At 52.8% G+C, this 19,771-nt stretch overlaps 1 protein-coding gene across 1 annotated transcript; it reads left to right on the forward strand.

Moving 5' to 3' along the window:
• The first annotated feature begins 2,664 nt into the window (after positions 1–2,664).
• Positions 2,665–18,805, forward strand: Lrpap1 (LDL receptor related protein associated protein 1). The gene is made up of 8 exons (XM_020165332.2): positions 2,665–2,904; positions 10,506–10,650; positions 13,254–13,378; positions 14,457–14,577; positions 15,096–15,251; positions 15,801–15,883; positions 17,029–17,205; positions 18,413–18,805. The coding sequence occupies exons 1-8, from the start codon at positions 2,689–2,691 to the stop codon at positions 18,473–18,475; spliced, it is 1,086 nt and encodes a 361-aa protein (XP_020020921.1). The 5' UTR covers positions 2,665–2,688; the 3' UTR covers positions 18,476–18,805.
• Positions 18,806–19,771: the final 966 nt, after the last annotated feature.

The following is a 19,771-nucleotide window of genomic DNA, read 5'->3' on the forward strand; positions in this document are numbered from 1 at the left end:
GCCGGGTATAGAATTCTAAGTTGGGAGTCATTTTTCTTCCAAATTTTGAAATTGTTGCTCTGGTGTCTTTCCTACTTCAAGTAGTTGTTATTGAGAAGTCTGAAGACATTTTTATGTCCTTTCATTTTACTTGTTTTTCTTTTTAAAAGAGTGTAAAGTGCCAGGCACTGGTGGCTCATGCCTGTAATCCTAGCTACTCAGGAGGCAGAGATCAGGAGGATCATGGTTCGAATCCAGCCCTGGTAAATAGTTTGTGAGACTCTATCTTGAAAAACCCATCACTGAAAAGGGCTGGTAGAGGGTGAAGTGGGTGTAGGCCCTGAGTTCAAGCCCCAGTACTGTTAAAAAAAAAAAGCTTGTAAAGTGTTCTGAAATCTCACAGTGATGTGCCAGGGTGTGGGGTCTGTTTTCACTCCTTATGAGTCATTCGTGGGTCCTTTCAACCTGGCAACTGTCACCCTTTTGGGGTCAGGAAAGTTGTCTTCAACGGTTTGATAGTTTATTACTCCCCATTTTCTCTATCCTTTCTTTCTGAAACTCCTGTTAATCAAATGATAGTTCTCTTGAATTGAAAAATGGTATTTTTCCTTGTCTGTTCTTTATTTGCTATCTCCTCATTACTTCCATCCACCTTCTCAGTTTCCTCTATTACCTTCCTTATCATTCTGTTTGGTTTTATTCTGTTTGGTTTTTTTATTCCTGCTATCAGTTTTTGGTTTCCAATAGTTCTTTTTATTCTCTGACTTGGATATTTTTCTTTTCCCATAACTACGCATTGACATATGTTGTATGTTTACATAAAGTCGTGTGTGTGTGTGTTTCATGGCCCCCTTGTCTCTGTGAGAATAATCATGATGGTCCTCTCTCCCCTCTTCTTTTCCCTGCATATATTTTGTTTGCTGTACTGGGGATTCCGAGGCCTGCTAGGCAAGCACTCTACTACCCAGCTCCTACCAGCTTGGTTTCTGTGATCTCCCAGCTGCTTTTTTTGCTGTTATCTGTCTCTCTCTCTCTCTCTCTCTCTCTCATTCTCTCCCCCCCCCCGCCCCGCCCCCCCCCCCCTCCCGGAGCCTCCCTTAGTTTTAGAACTCCTTAGCTGACTGCTCATGATAAGGAGTGGGGAATGTTAAAAGCTGCCTGAATCACTCTGGATTAGCTCTTCTGTCAGGCAGTCTAAGAAAAAGACCAGCCAGCTATAGCTATCTACACACTCCTAACCCTTCCACTTGGAAAAACAGCTAGACAGCACTCCCAGGCTTTTCTGCGATTGTGTATGGCCTTGTGACTGTAGCATGGAACATGAGCCCAGGTGACAAGGCTGGACTACAAATCACCTTCCCTGTAATATCCTCAATGCCCTGGCCCCTTTGCCTGTGGGAAGCAGTTTTGGAAGATCTGTGTTGAAGATATGACAGCCTTTGCTGATCAGGAACTCCTGCCTTTCACACTTGACAGAGGTAAGAATAAGCATCTCTCCTCTGGTGCCTTTTTGTGCTAGGGGCTTTGTGATAGCAGTGAGACTGATCTCACTAATAAACAAGAGGACTGCATTAAACATTAACAGCCAAACAGCTGGAAGCCTGTGCTTCTGGCTAAGACAGAGTAACAGAGACAGCATTTACCCTCTTGCCTGGAACATCAAAACAAAATAAGGGACAACAGGTGACAAAGGACAGTAAATCACCTTGATTCCAGGAAACTTAAACCCACAGGATACAGCGTAAAACTAAACAAATAAACAGTGATTCCTCCAAAGACCCCCTTCCTTTGTCCTCATTGTCCCTCTACCCTGGGAGGCCTTTTAGGTCTTTACCAGATGGCTCTCCAGTCCCTTCTGCGCCCCAGACTGTGGAGTTGATAACTCTACTGGACCCTTGTGGCTCCATCCGTCCCTCTGGCTCCCACTCTGCCTCTAGGGCACCGCCAAGCCTCCAATATGTAGACTATGCTGCATTTTGTTAGTGGATTCACTAAAATGTAGCGGGTGGAGAGAGTGAGACAGGTACGCAATACTGCTAACATAGAAAACGCCCATGGAGAGGGTTTGGAATGCCGCCCAGAGACAGTGCAGAGGCAGAAGCTCGCCAGTCACCTGGCAAAGATGCAGCGGGGATGGAGTGACCTGCCCACCTGGTGGCCTCACCCCCTGGGCACCGCCTGCCTGATCACGTGAGGAGTGGACCAAGCGGCCGGTCCTCCCGTATTGGCAGTTACGCCCCCAAAGCCAGGCAGGGGCCACCGTCCCCGGGCCTGGACAAGGAAGGGTCAGTACGGGTGCGGATGAGATCGGTGCAGCCCAGATTCAGCAGGGCCCGGGTTTCCTAACTTTCACCCCTCCAGGCTGCTGGCCGTTTCTCCAGCGGAAGAAACTCCCGCCGGGTTCTGCCCGGCGGCCCCGGGCGTTTGCAGAGGAAACGCCCACATGCCTTCGCGCAGCCCCGTCCTCCCCGCAACCTAGACCTGGCTGCCGCAGAGCTGCAAGCGGTAGCTCCCACGAGGCCGTGCGGCTGACAAAGCCTCCTATGGAGATCCGTGGGCGGGACCTGGAGGTGGGCGGAGACGAGCGGGGCCAATGGGCGGGTCCGCAAGTGGGCGGGTCTGTGGGCGGGGACTAGCGAGATCTTGTGGGCGGGGTCTGCAGGTGGGCGGTACCTAGAGGTGGGCGGGCTCTTCGCGCCGCAGAGAAAGATGGCGCCGCGGAGGGAGAGGGTCTCCTCGCTGGGCCGGCTCCCGCTGTCCCTGCTGCTGTTGCTGCTGCCTCTGCTGCTCGGGCCCCGGCCCGCGGCGAGCCATGGCGGCAAGTATTCGCGGGAGAAGAACGAGCCGGAGCCGACAGCCAAGCGCGAGGCCGGGGAGGAGTTCCGCATGGAGAAGCTGAACCAGCTGTGGGAGAAGGCCCGGAGGGTGAGCGGGGGCGGGCGGGAGAGAGAACCGGGGCTGGACGGTGATGGGGGCGGGCGAGCCGGGGACGGGCCGGCGAGCGGAGGTCCGGGGCGAGTGAGCCCCTTGCTGAGGCCGAGGCTGGTGAGCGCAGCGGGTACCGGGGCAGGGGACCCGGGGGTGGAGGAGTCGGGGGCCGGGAAAGCCGGCGGGCGTGGGCCCAGGGGCAGGGGCGGCGGTGCCAGGCAGGGCCCTGGCTGGGCTCCTGCGGCCCACAAGCCCCACCCTTGGCACTGCCTCCTCCAAGTGTCAGGTGGGCCATCCGACCTCACCTGCAACAGGAAAGAGGCCCAGTGGCGGCTACGGCTTGCCAACGCCCACCAAGACCTTGGTGCTGGCGCCCACGGGGCTGCCGTGCCTGTAGTGCATCTGGAGACCCCCAAATGCTAAGTGACCCAGCGTGGCCTATGCACAGCAGCCGGCTCTGCCCAGCAAGCCACTTCTTCATAACCAGGGGCGGCACCAGGCTCCATCTGTCTCCTGGCTGCCTTGCAGGCCTTTTGCCTTTTCTTTCACCTTGCGTCTCCCTCTGTGGAGAAACAAGAAAAACAGGTGACTTGGGGCAGAACCTGGCCAAGGACAGCAAAAGTCCCTGAAGCAAAGCTGGTGCTGGTTAATTTGGGTGAGAGCTATGCAGAGGTGTGTGGGGAGGTGATCTGTTTCGAAGACACAAAACACATGACCTTAGGGAATGCTAAGATCAGACTTAACGGATATCTAATCTGACACACTTCTTTTGGAGATGAAGATATCAAGGCCCAGGGGCAAAGGACATCCCCAAGGTCAGCAGCAAGGGTTGAACTGGGACTACAGCTTCCTAATTGGTGTGATCCTGAGCAGGTTACTCTGTATTAACATAAAGGCTACTTCACTTATTAGGCTTGAACTTGCATTTAGGGAAACAGGTTTATAAACTATGACCTCTAGATTAGGTCCTTCTTTAAATTCTGCAGCTTTAACATTCCTGAGTTTCTGAGGAGAGTAAATAATTTATTAGGAGAAAAGAGGAGAAACTTTGGCCCTGGAGGAAGTGGAGGGAAGAGCAGTTGGAAAATGGGCTGCAGAGGCACTGAGGGAAGGGAATGGTGTCCAGCACAGAGCCCACCGTCCTTCATAAACTCTCTGGGCCCAGTTTGGTTCCCACCTTGCAGGTCTTTGAGGCCTGCAGAGGTGAGAGGTAACACTGTGGCCTCAAGAGACAGCAAGGCTTCCTGGAGGAAGGGGCCGGGGCACAACTGAAAGTGTATGTGGTAAGAGCCTGGGATCAGGAATGACTAGGAGCAGCTGGAACACAGGGCCCTGCCCTCACTGTCCCCCTGCCTGCTGTGATGTCCCAGCTGAGCTAGGTGCTGGTGTCTAGAGGATGAAGACTGGGGAACCAGGAAGGCACTAGTCTGGAATTGGATGTTGTGTTGTGGACCCAGGGACTCCCTCTGCTTTTGGGAGTCACCCTCAAACCGTCTATCTGCCCTCAGGACGTGATTTTGCTCACTGCCCCCTAGCCAGCCCTCTGCATTCAACCTAAGCAGCTTCCTCACACCTCCTCTGGCAGGTCACCTGCCCTCACACTGCACCTGCGCAGTGTGATCCCCCACTCTTGGGGGTGTCCACCTAATCTGTTAGGATGTCAGATCACATCACTCTTGATTCTCCAGTCTGTTCATGGTCACTACTGGAGTGCCCATCCCCTCAGCCTTGTGTGGGCCTTAATTCCACAGTTGTATGTGCAAGCCTTTTCTGCTGAACAGAATGGGAAGTTCTTCCAGAGAGGGCTTCTGTTTTAGGATAGCTTGTGTTTTCCCCACTTCCAGAGAGTCTAGTACTTGAGGACTCTTGTTGCTTTTCCTTCTCAACCCGGAAGCTTCTCAGAGGCTGAGCCACCTCACTGCAGTAGGGCAGGAGCACTGTCCCCCCCACATACACTCACACTCCTGTAGTTCATCTTTCTAGTGTAAACTTTCCCAAATGGAATGGGGTTTTTGCCCGACCAGAATGATCTTCCTGCTTTGCCTCTTGCAACTGAGAGCCTGGGCCCAGGGGACAAGAGGCAGGTGAGTGCTGTGATCAGCCTGAAGAGGCAGATAATTACTGATGCAAACAGTTGTTCCTGTCACTTCTTAGCCACCACCCACCTGCTGTGTGAGGTGAATGTGAGACCACTGAAGTCCTTCCTGAGTCGTGGTCTCTGAAAAGAACCATGGTGGGAGGGATTGAGGTGAGTCAGGTAGACTCCTGGAAACCAGTGTTCTCAGCCTTTCTGACCTTCCTTCATCAATCGGGGAAAAAAGTTGGGGGTAGGACTGGGATTTGAACTCAGGGCTTTGTGCTTACAAAGCAAGTGCTTTGCTGCTTGAGCCATACCTCCAGTCGATTTTGCACTGGTTATTTTGGAGATGGAGTCTTGTAAACTATCTCTCCAGGCTGGCCTTGAACCATGATCCTCCTGATTTCAGCCTCCTCTCTAATTTGCTTGGTGAGAACATTAATGGTTTCTTTGTTTTCTAAATGCAAGGTTATATCGTGGCACATATTATATAGTATATCATGTACACGGTCAAAGAAAAAGTATGACAGCTATTTTCCTTACCCTCTCTTCCCAGCCCACATCTTGAGGGGATGAGACCTGTGTTGAGATGCAGGTGCTGTGGAGGATGGGGTCTTTGAAGACACTGAAGCCGCTTTCATCTTGGGAGGACAAACCAGGGAGCATTGCTTCATTCCACCCTAGCTTCTTACACCCCGACTCTGAAATTAACAGTTCCTGTTGCATAGACATGCTGCTTAAACAAGCTATGAGCCATACAGTAGGGGCTGGGTCACTTCTGTTCAGATTCACAGGGTGGTGATATATCCAGTGTGTCGCAAGACTCCTGAGCAATGGCGGGAGCCCAGGGCTGTCCTTGGAGCTGTGCTGGGAGGGGTGCTTTTGTGGAGCCTGCCACATGCTCACAGAGACCTGGTGCTTCTCCGTCTATGAGCTGCCCAGTCTTAGGGGCACAGAGGGGACCAGGCTCTACTGCAGCAGTCACAGATGCTCTCATGTCACCTGGGACCTGGAAATGCAAGTCTGTGAGCTTAGAGTCCCAATCTCTGCTTTTCTTTCCTTTTTTTGTTTTTTTGAGACAGGGATTCACCTGTGTAGCCCATGCTGGCCTCCTACCTCAGTCTCTTGTGTGCTTCAGAGTCCCCCCCCACACCCTTTTTTTCCTCCTCCTTCAGTGATAGGGGTCAGATCCAGGGCCTTGCATATACTAGGTAAGCACTCTACCACTGAGCTGTATCCCTAGCCCCAGAAGTCCCTATTTCAGACACAAAAAAAGTAGATCTTATCCTCAGAAGTCAGGCATACAGTCAGAACTGTGGGATCTAGTCCCTGTCACTGTGTGTCTAGTTCCTTATTCTCTGTCTGCTGGGAAGGGCCTATGTCCTGCTTCTCTAGGGATTGAAGAAAGGCCAGCCAAAGGACCTCATGGTCCCTTGCAGGCAGGCCCCTCGATTGTCCTGTCACAGTCAGTGTGCTGCACAGGAACTTGCAGTGCTGTTGTGCTGTGCTGTGTAAAGCTGTTGTGGCACACCAGGGGGCCACAGTAGGTGGTGGTGGCAGTGCACAGGTAAAGGCACCTCATGGTCTGCCAGGAGCCCTCTGTCAGCACCTGGAAGACAGGAGCCTTGCCCTCTTGTCCTGACACAGAGTTCGTGCTGGGCACACTACCTGCCTGAGTTTGTTCTGCACACCTCTGCTTGGCCACAGCGCACAGCCTCGGTCCAGGGGCAGAGACTGACTACACCTCTGGGCCTAGCTTTCCTATAGGGTGTTGAGGAGAAAGTGGCCACCAGGTTGCTGGAAAGTTCTGGAGCACTGTTAGCTGTAAAGGACATGAGCAGGCTGGGTCCTCTGACTTGGGTGCAGTCAGGGAGAGCAGTCGTCCTGCACATGTCAACAGAGTTTGTGCTGATCCTGGGGCCATTAGAGGAAGGTGTCTGAAACACAAGTAAAGGGTCTCCCTAGCTCTGGCCAGGGTCCCTTGTTCTGGGCTAGCTGGCTTTCTTCGTGTGTTCAGGCATTGTATAATTATTGATGATTTACTTTGCTGCTTAATATTTGACAGATCGTATGCATGTGTGTTGCTAGGGGTCAAAACCAGGACCATGCCATGCTAAGTACACATTTTACCATTGAGCTACACCCCCTGCCCTGACAGATGCCTTTTGCATTTGGTTCCCATTAAATAGTACATCTAACTTGATGTGTTAAACAGACATGAGCTGGGGACATAGAACGCTTGCCTAGAATGTGGGAGGCCTTGGGTTCAGTCCCTAGTACCGCAATCAATTAATTAAAACAAATGTAGAAGCAGCAGCCAGGTGTTTGATTGTGATCTGCTTGTCTCTCCTCTCTTGAATGGAGCTGTGGCTGCTGATTTTGTGGCACTAAACCTTGGAACCTTCAGCCCTGAGCTCGTAAGCAGCTGCATCTCAGAGGACAGTAAGAGGCAAACAGGGACTTACTTTTGTGAGATGTATACGTTAAATTTAGACACTGAGGCTCAGCACCTGAGAGTTGGTGATTCTGGAGGGCAGAACAGTGGCGCTCTGCAAGGTTCCAGCTTTTACATCTCACAGAGCACTTTCCCCTTGTTAGTCCACTTGGTCCTCCCATAGAAGGAATGAAGGGTGAAGTGGTCGAGGAGCAAGTGAAGACCACAACTTGCAGGTGAGAGGGCCTGTGCTTAAGCCGTGAGGAAGGACTCTAGACTCAGGACTTTGGCCTTGACTCTTCAAGTAGATGTGGGCTTAAAATTGTAAGCCAAGGGGCCAGAGTGGCTTTGTACAGTGGCTGTACAAAGGGGGCTCTCACGGGTCTCCTGAAAACTCTGCAGATGGGCATCCAGGGTTCAGCAGGGGCACCAGGTAGAGTTCATAGGAAGAAGGTGGGGACAGGTAAAGGACACCAGGTGAGAGCATGTCAGAGGCACTGAATGAAGGGCTGAGGCTCAGAAGAGAAGCCTGGAACTCAGTCCCCAGAGAGGTAGAAGGATAGAGGAATATGAACCAGAAGTGCTCTGACAAACACCACCCCAGGAAAACTGGCCGAGCAGGGTCAAAGAAACTTCCAGAGAAATAGAGGCTCTTCTCTGCCCCAGGCCTCAACATGCATCTGGTGCCTGCTGTTTGCTGTCCTTTCATAGTTGGGGAGCTTGCCTCAGTGATCTGAATCCTCCCCCAGCTCAACTTCAGACTCTGGGTTTTCTCTTTCAGGAAGGTAGTCCCAGCATGGCTGGAGCAGCCCTAGGGTCAGGATCAGTACACTGCTGAGGAAGAGGGCAGAGCTGGCAGGGGCCCTGCCTGGTTATCAGATTTTGTTCACACACTGCTAGAGGTCAGGATCTGTGGACTGGGGCTCCTGGCACAGACCTAAGAGCCTGGAGGCACATTGAGTGGGCTGCACAGGAAAGAGTGGGCCTTGACTGGTGTGCGCAACAGGGCAGAAGTGCTGAGTATGAGCACTAAGAATCAGCCCTGTGTAAGTGCTGGAGGGGACATGCCCCTGGGTACGTGGATGCTGTTAGGGGAAAGGTGGCATGCTGACAACACAGAAAAGGTTCCCAGCTCCTAATGTGATACTCCTGCACTTTTTTTACCTAAGATTTTTATTGAAATACAGTGCACATACTTCAAATAGTTTCTTCTGTGGTATTCCTGTTAAGGAATAGCTAATGGGGCACAGATGCAAGACTGGTGTTCAAATCCCCTAGTGAAACAATCAGACACAGGATTGGGCACAGTTCCAACCTGTGCATCTAGAGCCAACTCGGACCAGGCGGACAGTCCTGGAAGAAGTACATGTCTACAGAGTGCGGGCCTGGAGGAAGTTAATAGGTCTGAGACCAGGAGGTTTGGGAACCTGGGTTCAACCAGGGAGCAGGGCTTTGTTGCAATACTTCTCAAAGCCTTCAACATGGTGTCACGAGGTAAGTATGTGATGTGATTTCCCATGCAGCTGGTGATTAAACCCTGGTATGGCAGCGTATCATGTCCTAGTCCACACAGGTCTTACAACTCTGCTTTGCACAGAGGAACCCAAATGCCACCCAGGAAGCAGCTTGTTAGTGGCCAAGTCAGAACCAGAAGCCAGAGGGCTCAATGCCGGGGATAGTGTTTTCCACTCCTCCCTTCCTGACCACAGGCCACTCTGACCCATCCAATCTGTCATGGAGACATTTTAGTAGGGCTTTGGAAATCAGCTATTAAACTGTCTTTAAAAGCCCAAAAGAAGCCAGGCATGGTGGTACACATCTGTAATCCCAGCTCCTCAGGAGGCATAGATGGGCAAAAAGTTAACAAGACCCCCATCTCAATAAACAAGCTAGATATGATAGTAAGCAGTATAATTCCAGCTACACAGAGACATAGGAGAATCATGGTCTGAGACTAACTTTGGGCAAAAACACAGACCCTATCTAAAAAATAACTTAAGCAAAAAAGGGCTGTGGTCCAAGTCATAGAGTGCTGGCCTTGCAAGTGCAAACCCTTGAGTTCAAATTATAGCACCACCAAAAACTAAGCCCAAAACCAGTGTGCTTAAGGGCCGCCTTCCTTTCTTCCTCCCTCCCATCCCCATCCGAGGGGTGTCAGGAAGGGTAAGGGAAGCATGTGGAATGGCCGCCTGTGGCAGGGCAGAGTGGGGACCCCAAACAAACCTTTCCTTAAACCTTTCCCCACCTATGCAGGTGGGGTCATACTGCATACTTTGGTCACTAGCAGATAACAAGGGGTGAATTGTTCCTGCTCTTAAGGATCTTGGGTCCCTTCCTGTTGTCAGAGTTCATGATATGCTTAAGGGGAGGATGAGAGGTCTCGTGAAGCCAGGATTCCAAGTTTTTAGGGGACATGTCAGTCTGGACTCTGTTTTCCCTTTGCCCTGGACAAGCTCAAGCACCCGTCGGGCAGCAGATGCTAGTCTATCTGCCTTAGCAGCCAGCTCTGCTGGTTTTGGTTTTTAAGACCTTTTTTGGAGGGCTGGGGTGTAGCTTAGTGGTAGAGCACTCGCCTAGCATGCACGAGGCTCTGGGTTCTATCCCAGCACAGCAAAAATACTTTCAGGGAAAGATTTTGTTTGGAAGTTTCCTGTAAATTCAGTCTTCTGTACTCTGTGGTAGTTTCATTTGTTTCCATAGTTACACAGCATAAGGAGGGGCAAGCCAAGCCCCTCCTTGGTGCCCCCCTGCATCCACTTCACCCCATCTACCTGGCAAATGTCACCAGGGACCAGCCCAGGAAAGGTGGGGCCCCCAACAGGAGCCCCAGCCTTGGGTGGCTTCCTTAAGAACTTAGATTTCTAGGTCCTGTCTCCAGCTGGGAACCATGCATAATGGGCGGCTGGCCGGCCTTTGAAGCTGTTGTCTGCAAACGTGGGATTTTGAGTCCTTTTAGGGACCCAGACTCCGTCCCTTCCTCGTCTCCTGGGACCTCCCAGTCACCCCTCTTCCCAGGTCAGTCTCAGGCTGTGTCCTTGGTCTGTCATGAAGCTGGTTGTCACGTGTTTCTCTGTTCTTGTTGGGCAGCTTCATCTCTCTCCTGTGAAGCTGGCGGAGCTCCATGCTGACCTGAAGATACAAGAAAGGGATGAACTCAACTGGAAGAAACTGAAGGTCGAAGGCTTAGACGAGGATGGGGAGAAAGAAGCAAAACTTACACACAATCTCAATGGTACTTTTCTCCTTTTTCCTGGTGGGGGCGCGGGAAGCAGCATCCAGCCTCAGTGGTGCTGGTTCTCATTTACGACCCAACAGTTCTGTGCCCTTGGCAGAGTTTTCATCCCTTGTGCTGTTTCCTGAATGCCATAGGCAAACCACAGGGGCAGCTCAGGACACTTGGTACACTTGGAGCTGCTTGGCTCAGGAAGGGGCTGGGGGTGTGCAGGACACTCTTGTCAGCCAGAGGAGGAAGCAGGTGTCTCTGAGAGTGGACATCAGAAGGTTGGCCTTTCTGAGCATTTGTAGAGGCCTCCTTCCAGGAGATGGGTGCTCCTAACACTGACTGCCCGTGTGCATGGAGGCCCACTGTCCTCTGGGTGTGGTTTCTGCCCTCCCACCCAAATTCCTTATGCCATTACCAATGCTGATCCTATGTCTAAGGGAACCGTGAAGTGCGGTATCCAAACCAGGAACTTGGGGGTGAGAAACGGACACTATTGGCAGTAACACCCAGGCCAGGCCCAGCACCTGAGGGACCAACCTCACCAGAGCCACCTCATCTTGACTAATGGCTCTTTTGCAAAGCCCCATGTGGGTTCCATCCTGATAGGTCCTGCCTGATCTGCTCCAACTGTCCGGGACCCAGCTGCGGTCATCCCTACCCCAGGGCAGCCTTGCTCTCCATGCTGTGTGTGGACACACTTCAGGGTGCTCTCTGAGGCCTCTTCCGGCCTCAGCATTCTGGGGTTCCATTTTGTATAGGATCCAGAACCTTCCTTAGTCGTGGCTGCTGAGAACAACCTAACGCGATTTGCCTGTTGGCAGAAGTCTGGTGTGGCATCTGTCTGCCTCAGCTCCAAGCTCTTGCCTCACACCTCCTCTGCATCTTGGAGCACTGGGGCTGGAAGAGACAAGATCTCACTGTATCGCACAGGACCTGAACACCTGGGTTCAAGTGACCCTCTTGCCTCTACCTTCTAAATAGCTGGGATCATAAGCATGTGCGTGCCTCTGTCCTGGCTTTTTAAAATAGATTTTAGTGTATAAGTTACACATAACAGAATTCAGATCATATAACAGTGTGATGAGATTTTGACGGGTGTGTGCCTACAGGATCCCACCCCTCATTTCCCACAGCTCCTGACTACCATCAGGAGAAATGGCTTCCTGCACTTAGTGAGAAGACTGGAGAGTGTCTTTAAGCACGCAGGAGGAACACAAGCACTCACCGGCTAGGGCACTGGGACTATGTGCCTTCCACCACACTCTCCTGACTCCCCAGCAGTTCCAGCTTCCAGACAGAATGAGGCACCACAGTCCTGAGGCTCAGAAAGGGTGAAGGGGAGCATCCAAAGAGCAGGCTGAGCAGGTGTCACAGTGCCCCCAGCACTTCCAGGGTGGCAGTAACAGCACAACCCTAATAGAAGGAACAGTGTGGGGCTACAGCAACAGTCACGTGCCCTCTGAGCCAGAAAAGTGTGGAGGTCACAGTGCCCCTCATTGAGATTAATTGTCCCTGTAAGGGTCATGGGGTTTAGGCCCAGAGTTGAGGCTGAGGATAGAGTGGACACCAGCTTGAGTGATGAGGTCCTGAGGAGTGAGACAGATGGAGTGCAGGGGAAAGGAAAGCCCAGTACCTGTTTCTAAGGAAGATGGGATCACAGGCTGAGAGAAACACTGGAGGGAGGGAGAGGCAGTGGGACCGGGCTCTGCAAGAGGTGAGTCTGGGAAAATCCCTGCCCCTCAGAGCAGAGGAACAAGCAAGACCCTCCAGCTGAGTGGACGATGTGGGTAGCTGGACGTAATGTGGGACAGGGATGGCTCCCGGATTCCAGGAAGGTCTGGCTGGCATGAGGCCAGCTGTGCCACACTGTGACTGAGTGAGGGTTGTATGTGGGGCTTAGAAGTCAGAGGCCTGGCCTCTGGAGTAAAAAGAGACCAGCCCCAGGCCCCATTTGCTGCATTTTCTGAGCACTAGCCTTGTCCACAGTGGGGTCTGCTGTCAGGCCTGCCCAGTTGTGTATTAGTGACAAGAGGTGCCAAGACCTCTGGAGCAGAGGGACTGTGGGAGCACAAGTTACCTGGGTGTCCTGTCAGAGGAACAGCCACACGCTGCCCGACTACTGACACTCAGTCCTCCTGTAGGTAAGCATGTGGCCTGGTTGTCAGCCTCCCCCAGCCATCACCCTGACCCCCAGTAGGCTGTCCTGTGCTGTCCCCACTTGGGTTTCCCTATGTCAGAAATAGGGACAGCAAGTTATGTTCTTGAAAATACGTACACCAGGCCTACAGAAACAGTCCATGGCACCTGACTTACCTCAGCCACACCTGCCCTCTCACAAACCCTTCTGATTCAGGAAGATTCATGCGGGGGCATGTGCAGTAGAAACCTGGGTGACCTGTAGTCGTGGGCACATTCATAAACACGGAGGGGCTTGGGGCCCATGAGATGGTGTATATTCTTGTTCCTTCCAGATCTTGTGAGATCTTTCAGGAAATTGGGGGTGAAAGGAAACTTCCAGAAAGTGAGAAGCAAATCTCTGTTCCCCACTTAAATTGTGAGTTACTCCTGACTGTCAAAGGAAACCGTGTTCAATAAAACCTCCCTCTCTTTAGTCATCTTGGCCAGGTATGGACTGGATGGGAGAAAGGATGCCCAGGTGGTACACAGCAACTCGCTCAGTGATGACCCCCAGGATGACGGGCTGGGCGATCCCCGGCTGGAAAAGTTGTGGCACAAGGTAGCATTCAGTATTTCCCATAATTTCTGAAACTTGTACTGATGTGTTGAGAGTAAACAAGTGGGGAGCTGATGGCTCTGTTGTCACCTTGCAGAGCTCTCAGCCCCTGCCTGCCCGGGGTCCCAGGATGTGGGGGACATCTCGGAAGGCACTGGTTGCTTGATGAAACGTTGCACTGACCTTCTGTGATATCATTTTCTCCTTCCTATGAGTCGTCTGTGCTTTCCTATTTGGAAAAACTCCCACTCTCAACACAGTTACTCCATTTGGCTTATAGCCTATATTAAGGCTGAATTCTTCACTCTATCTGATACTTAGTTTGGGCCTGTAGGCTTGCTGCTGTGCTGGAAAAAGTGCCCTGTGCCAAGCGTGTAGGTGTTGTGGTGGGGAGAGAGAGCAGTGCTGGGCCTGGTCCTGCTCTTTTCTTTGGATCTGGACCTCAGTCAGGTGCTGAACAAGACCAGGATGAGATGGGGTCCAGGAATAGTTTGGTTGGCTACCTGTTTCAGCTTCCTGTTTCTTCCCCTCTGGTCCTGAACAGCTTTCAGTCTGGGTCCCTCAACTGGATTCTCACTCTAGCCCATTGTGCTGGTTCCTCAGGGATGGATCAGGTGAACAGTGGTAAACAGTGAGAGGATGGCTGTGGAGTAGGCCTCCTGTGTGCCACCAGCCCCCACTGGGCCTGTGTTACCCATCTGTCACTTCCCATCCCAGTAGGCAGGTGGAATAATGAGGTGTGTGGTCCAAGGTCCCCTCAGGGAGATGGCCTTGCCGTCCTCACCATCCACAGCCAGGAGAGCTGGGTAGGCATGGAGGTCTCACCTGCTATCCTCCCTGTCCCCATACCTGGCCAGCCTTGTTGCTGTCCCCACTATCTGGGTACATCAAGGAGGGATACTACCCATTGGTAGCTCTCTCCCCAGCCACTTTCTGTTTTTCTGGCATACACGTGGTCGAGTCACAAGGGCAAGAACGAGACCAAGGCACTTGGCACTTGAGCAAGGACCCTGCCTGAGCTCTGAGGGGATGTCTGTTGCTGCATGGAGTGAACCAATGTCAGACCCTGTTTGTCTCGCAGGCAAAGACCTCGGGGAAGTTCTCCAGTGAAGAATTGGACAAGCTGTGGCGGGAGTTTCTCCACCACAAAGAGAAGGTTCATGAGTATAACGTGCTTCTGGAGACGCTGAGCAGAGCGGAAGGTGTGTGTCTCACCGCGCAGGCTCCACCACAAAGTGCTCCCCAGTGATGGCCAGGGAGGGCAGGGGACCTGATGTTCTTTTCTCAGGCTTCCACCCTGAGAAAAGTTTGCCAGTGGGAGCAGGTGTTTCTAATAACTGCACAAATGCAGCTGGTCAGATGAGAGCTGGGTAGTGATTCAGACAGCTCTGTCATCATCCCTGCTGCCTCTCCCCAACACATATGACTAGTTACCTTCTGACTGGTGTGACCTTTGGACTCAGGACCCTCCCCAGTACGGGATCCTGAGAGAGGCAGAGCTAACTGGAGGCCAGAGGCACCTTGGAGCACACATGTTCTTGTGTCATGTGTGAAAGGCCATGTTGGCTGACCATCTCTATGTGATAGCTGCAGGTGACTGAGCGAGAAGGGACTTTCAGTAGACTTCCAGAGGGAGCACCTGTACTGCAGGTGCCAGGGACTCAGGCTGTCTCAGGCCCTTGAGGGAGGTCCTCAGTGCTTTCTACTCCCATTTCCACAGAAGGCTACGAGAATGTCATCAGTCCTGACCTGAGCCACACCAAGAACGATGCCCTGTACAGCAAGCATGGCGAGTTGAAGGATCAGCTGCGCAGCATCAACCAGGGCCTTGACCGCCTGAGGAAGGTCAGCCACCAGGGCTATGGACCCACAGCTGGTAAGCTCTGCCACCTGGTGTGTGCCTGGTCATGTCCACGCGGGTAGGTGTGTGGACCCGTATGTGGGCACATGGGAGACTTGTCCCACTCACTCATCTATGGTAGAGAATGGCTGGCCCAGAGTGTCTGCTCCTTAAGTGTCTGTGTCTGCCCTCATCAGTCCTGTCACCAAAACTGGCTCAGGTAGTGGCAGCAGTGGCCCCAAGTTGGCAGCCCCTTCCAGGCTGTCTCCCCAGTCTTAGCAAGCACACATGGGTCTCCATCCCCACGCTGTCTCAGGACCAGAAGAAGCAGCCCCTTCATCAGGGGCAGGGAAGATTTTGCTCAGGTCCCCTGTCAGCTTGTCCTGTGAGCAGCAGACCAAGTGTCCAGTGCACTTAGAGACACCATAAATGCTCAAGCACATGTGTGTACACATGGCCAGCTGCACACTGACTCTGGCCTGCAGTCACACATACTCCTCTCGGGCTGGGCAGCCTCGGGGCTCCAGCACCAGGGTATTCACCACAATGCCACCCTTCCAGACCAGCAACCTTGTTCTCATGCAGAGTTTGAAGAGCCCCGAGTGATCGATCTATGGGACCTGGCCCAGTCCGCCAACTTCACTGAGAAGGAGCTGGAGTCATTCCGGGTAAGCGAGCCACAAGGCAGTGCTGCCCTGTGGCTACTGCAGTGGCAAGCGCCTCTCCTGAGAAGTCTGTAATGTGGAGCAGGTGCTCTGCACTTTGCTCCTGAGCATTCAGCGAGCACATTGATGTTTTTCCCTGAACCTTCCTATTTTGCCCTTTGCCTTCCACTCTGCCCTCTGCAGACCCTGGTTGGCAGCCCAGGTGTACTGTGTGTGAGCCTCATGGACCTCCCAGGCTGGACGGCCTCGGTGCCATTCCTGTGTGGCACATGGCTCCAGGAGGTGCTCAGCAGCTTTGCTGTGAGGGCACCGTGAAGCATAGAGGAAGTGTCCTTGAGGACAGGGCTGCAGCCAGTGGAGTGACAACATGCACACCAGGCCTGCTCTGCCAAAGCCAACAAGTCACATGCATGTTGGGGGACAGGGCAGGGAGAAAGCAGCGTTGAAGAATGCTGCTGCCTACCGAGACAAGGAACACAGGGACCTGGGGGATCCAAGGTCCCCTGTGAGTATTGACAGCTCCTGGATGTGTGCTCAAGGCACCCAGAGTAGGGTGGACTGGGAGACTAGAGGATTACTGCTGAGCTCCCGGTAAGCACTGAGAGGCATGGCAGAAGAGATGAGAGCAGCCAGAGGCACATGAGAAGCAGCTGTCAGCCCTTGGGAGTGGGAGGTGCTGTGGGGTTGTCCTGTGTCCACATTCATCTGTGTGAGCAACATAGACGTGAGCCTACCTCGTGGGCCCTGGGGGAGGTCCTTAGTCTCAGGAGTATGGGGTCCTCGGCTGTGGGCAGGCATGTGGGATAGGAGATGGAGCCCTGAGGCAGCCTTGGGGGAGGTGGATTGAAGAGCCTGAAATGGTCTTGGCCTCTTGAAGGTGGAGGGTGGGGTGCTGGCAGGAGCTGGGTGGTTTAGCTCAGGGTGCTGTCCCATAGGAGTCGGAGGCTGCAGGAAGGATGGGGAAGGATGGGGTTCAGAGGAACCCTCGGTGGTAAGCACTCACTAGTTTTCAAGTATGCTGCTTCGTGACTGCCAAGGAGCAGGCTGACCCAAGCCCAGCACCCAGCAGGACTTAAATCAGACATGGGCCCCTCAGGACCTGATGGAGCTGGGTTGGAGGAAATCGAGTTGTTGCAACATTGTTCTAGGAGGAGCTTAAGCACTTTGAAGCCAAAATTGAGAAGCATAACCACTACCAGAAGCAGCTGGAAATTTCCCATCAGAAGCTGAAGCACGTAGAGGGCCTCGGCGACCAGGAGCACATCAGCCGGAACAGGGAGAAGTACATGCTGCTGGAGGAGAGGACCAAGGAACTGGGCTACAAGGTAAGTGTGGCCCATGTGGTGGCCTTGGGGTGCAGGCTCGTGGGTCACCTCAGCTATTCAGTCTGCACTCAAGTGCCAGACACCTGGGCTTTGTGACTCGAAACCACAAGTGCAGCTGTGGGGAAGGTGAGTAGCCTATGTGTGGCTCTGTAGACACTGTGGTCTGCTCAGTGACGTCCTGCAGGCATTAGGGCAGCAAGGAGTAGGCACAGGTTCCAGGGTGGCCACTGTTCTGTCCTCTATAGTGGACACACTGGAGCTACACTGGAGCATGACTAAGATGGCCTGCAGTGACACTGGGGGATTACTTGTGAACTCATGGACCGACCGGGTGCCCTGTCTGTGCACAGGACTGCTCTCCATGGAATGGCATCTGTGTTAGTTCAGTGAGGAAAGGGAGGTGCAGAGCAGCGGGCGAGCTGATGAACCCGCTGCGTAGTATGCCCAGGGGTGCTAGTAAGTGCTGCAAACTGATCATGTGCCACCTCCAAGGGAACCAGGAGCTGCAGGCCAGGGGACCGAGCCCTGCTTTGCCTTCTCAGTTTGAAGCATGGGGCAAGTTACCTACTCCAAAGTAAATTAAGCTCAAAAAGTCAAGTGAGGCAGGAGCTCCAAGTGAGGGGTGTTGCCAAGGAAGGATGGGTGGATCTGTACCTGTGAGGTGAGGAACTTACAGCCTGGTGGCTCAGAGATCCTAACAGCATAACGTGGATTTTTAGGGAACATTCCCTGCCTGGGACAGTCCAGGATGAAATCCCAGTGCATTCCTAACTGCCCCTGGCCGGAAAAAGAAGAGATCCCATAGCATTGGGTTGGAGGCCAAAGGAGTGCCAGGATCATAAGGGTGCCTTGGGGACAGACAGGCAGGGCTCTGTGAGGACTGGGGAAAGCTACAGAGTGTGGCTGGAGCCCACCAGGAGGAAGAATCACTGCCTCCGAAACAACACAGGTGGATAACTGGGAAAACAGTAGCATTCCTCTTTAGATGCTCTACTTCTGGCTGTTTGTCTTACTGTGCTGTGGTGGATGTGTTCAAGTTAACTCTGAGTCACCATCACTTACTGTGACAGGTTCTGGATGGGTGTTTAGCAGTTAAGTAAGATGAACAGAGAGGTCATAGTGTCTCCTTTTAGTTGTGTCTCGTGGTCCTGCACAGTGATCTTGTGACACTGCAGGTGTGCCCTGCTGACAACTATCCCATCCACAGGTGAAGAAGCATCTGCAGGACCTATCCAGCCGGGTCTCAAGGGCACGACACAATGAGCTCTGAGGACCAGAGCTGCTGCCAGCAGTGGCCAGGGGAAGCCCTGCGAGCCTCCTAAAGGTGCCCAGGGGCTATAGTGATGTTGTTTGCATGGACAGTCCGTGGTGATGGTGAAGCTGGCCACAGTGTGGTGGCAAGGAGGATCCTTTTGCACACCCTCCTGAGCATGGCTAGATCTGTGATCTGGTCCTGTTGCCCACCCCAGTGAAGAACTTGAGGGAGGACCTTGACTGTCAGGGGTGACAGTCCACTGCTATGATAAGAATCCTATGAGTCTGCCACTGGAAGTATTAGTACAGAGTCCTTAAAAATACACTGCCATATTTAAACATCCAATCATTGCCTGATCTTTTGGGAGTTGTGGCCACACTATCCAGAACCAGGACCACAGTGGAGCAAATCATAGGTGCAAATCACAGTGTTATACTCATTTGATGCATGTTCTCTCCTCTTCTGGCCACTCTGTCCACCTTCCCCAGTGGCATGGCCTGGCCTGCCTTTAAACAAGAGCCCTTTAGTGGTGAGGTTTTGGACAAAGCACAGGAAAAGCCTACAGTCCTGGTGGAGGGCCCAAAAGGCTGTGGCAGGGGTGGGGGAGCGCCTTTTTCTTTCCACCTCTGCAGCGCCTGATGGACGACCTCAGTGCTGATCCCTCACCAGGAGTGGCAGCTGAACAGGGCCTTTGACTCCACAGTTGATGGCTGGGCCTTGTACAAATTGGGGCAGAACTCAGCTCCCATGTTTGAGCCTGGAAGAGGCTTGTCCATTGAGTTTAGCAGCCGCTGGATCTCATTTGAAAGTTGTGATCTACAGATTGGGACTATCCAGTTAGCCATGACTTGTAAGAATATCAAGGTTGACTGCAGCATGCTGGAAGCCCACAGGTCAGGGAGCAGAGATAGCAGGGCACAGCAAGTAGCACTTGTGGGGGTCCCCACAGCAGAGGCACTTACTGGGAAGGAAGTGGCTCCCTCACCACCATGATGGTATCTGCCACCACCCATGCCAATTGGGGTGTCTGTCTGTGCCCCTCCCCCCAACCAGGGCTGGTGACAGCAGTCCATTAGAACCAGAGGGAATGATGCACAGTGAGCTGTGAGATAATCACTGGTGCTTGCAGAAGGGAGAGACAGGCTCAGAATTCTGTTGAGGATCTGGAGAGCTAAGTGCACCTCTAGATTCTAGAGAAAAATAGAGGCCTCTGGATGGAGGAAAGAGTATCACTGTGATAAATGGAGTTTGGTGTTTGGAGGGAAGAATTAAACTTAGCTCACACCGTACACAGGTAGGCAGCCCTAGACC

This window comes from Castor canadensis, chromosome 9, assembly GCF_047511655.1.
Source record: "Castor canadensis chromosome 9, mCasCan1.hap1v2, whole genome shotgun sequence".
Lineage (NCBI taxonomy): Eukaryota > Metazoa > Chordata > Mammalia > Rodentia > Castoridae > Castor > Castor canadensis.

Coding starts and splice junctions, on each gene's coding strand:
- Lrpap1 (XM_020165332.2), top strand. CDS start 2,689: ATGGCGCCGCGGAGGGAGAGGGTCTCCTCGCTGGGCCGGCTCCCGCTG. Junction 10,651..13,253: donor ACTTACACACAATCTCAATG/GTACTTTTCTCC, acceptor CCCTCTCTTTAG/TCATCTTGGCCAGGTATGGA. Junction 17,206..18,412: donor CCAAGGAACTGGGCTACAAG/GTAAGTGTGGCC, acceptor TCCCATCCACAG/GTGAAGAAGCATCTGCAGGA.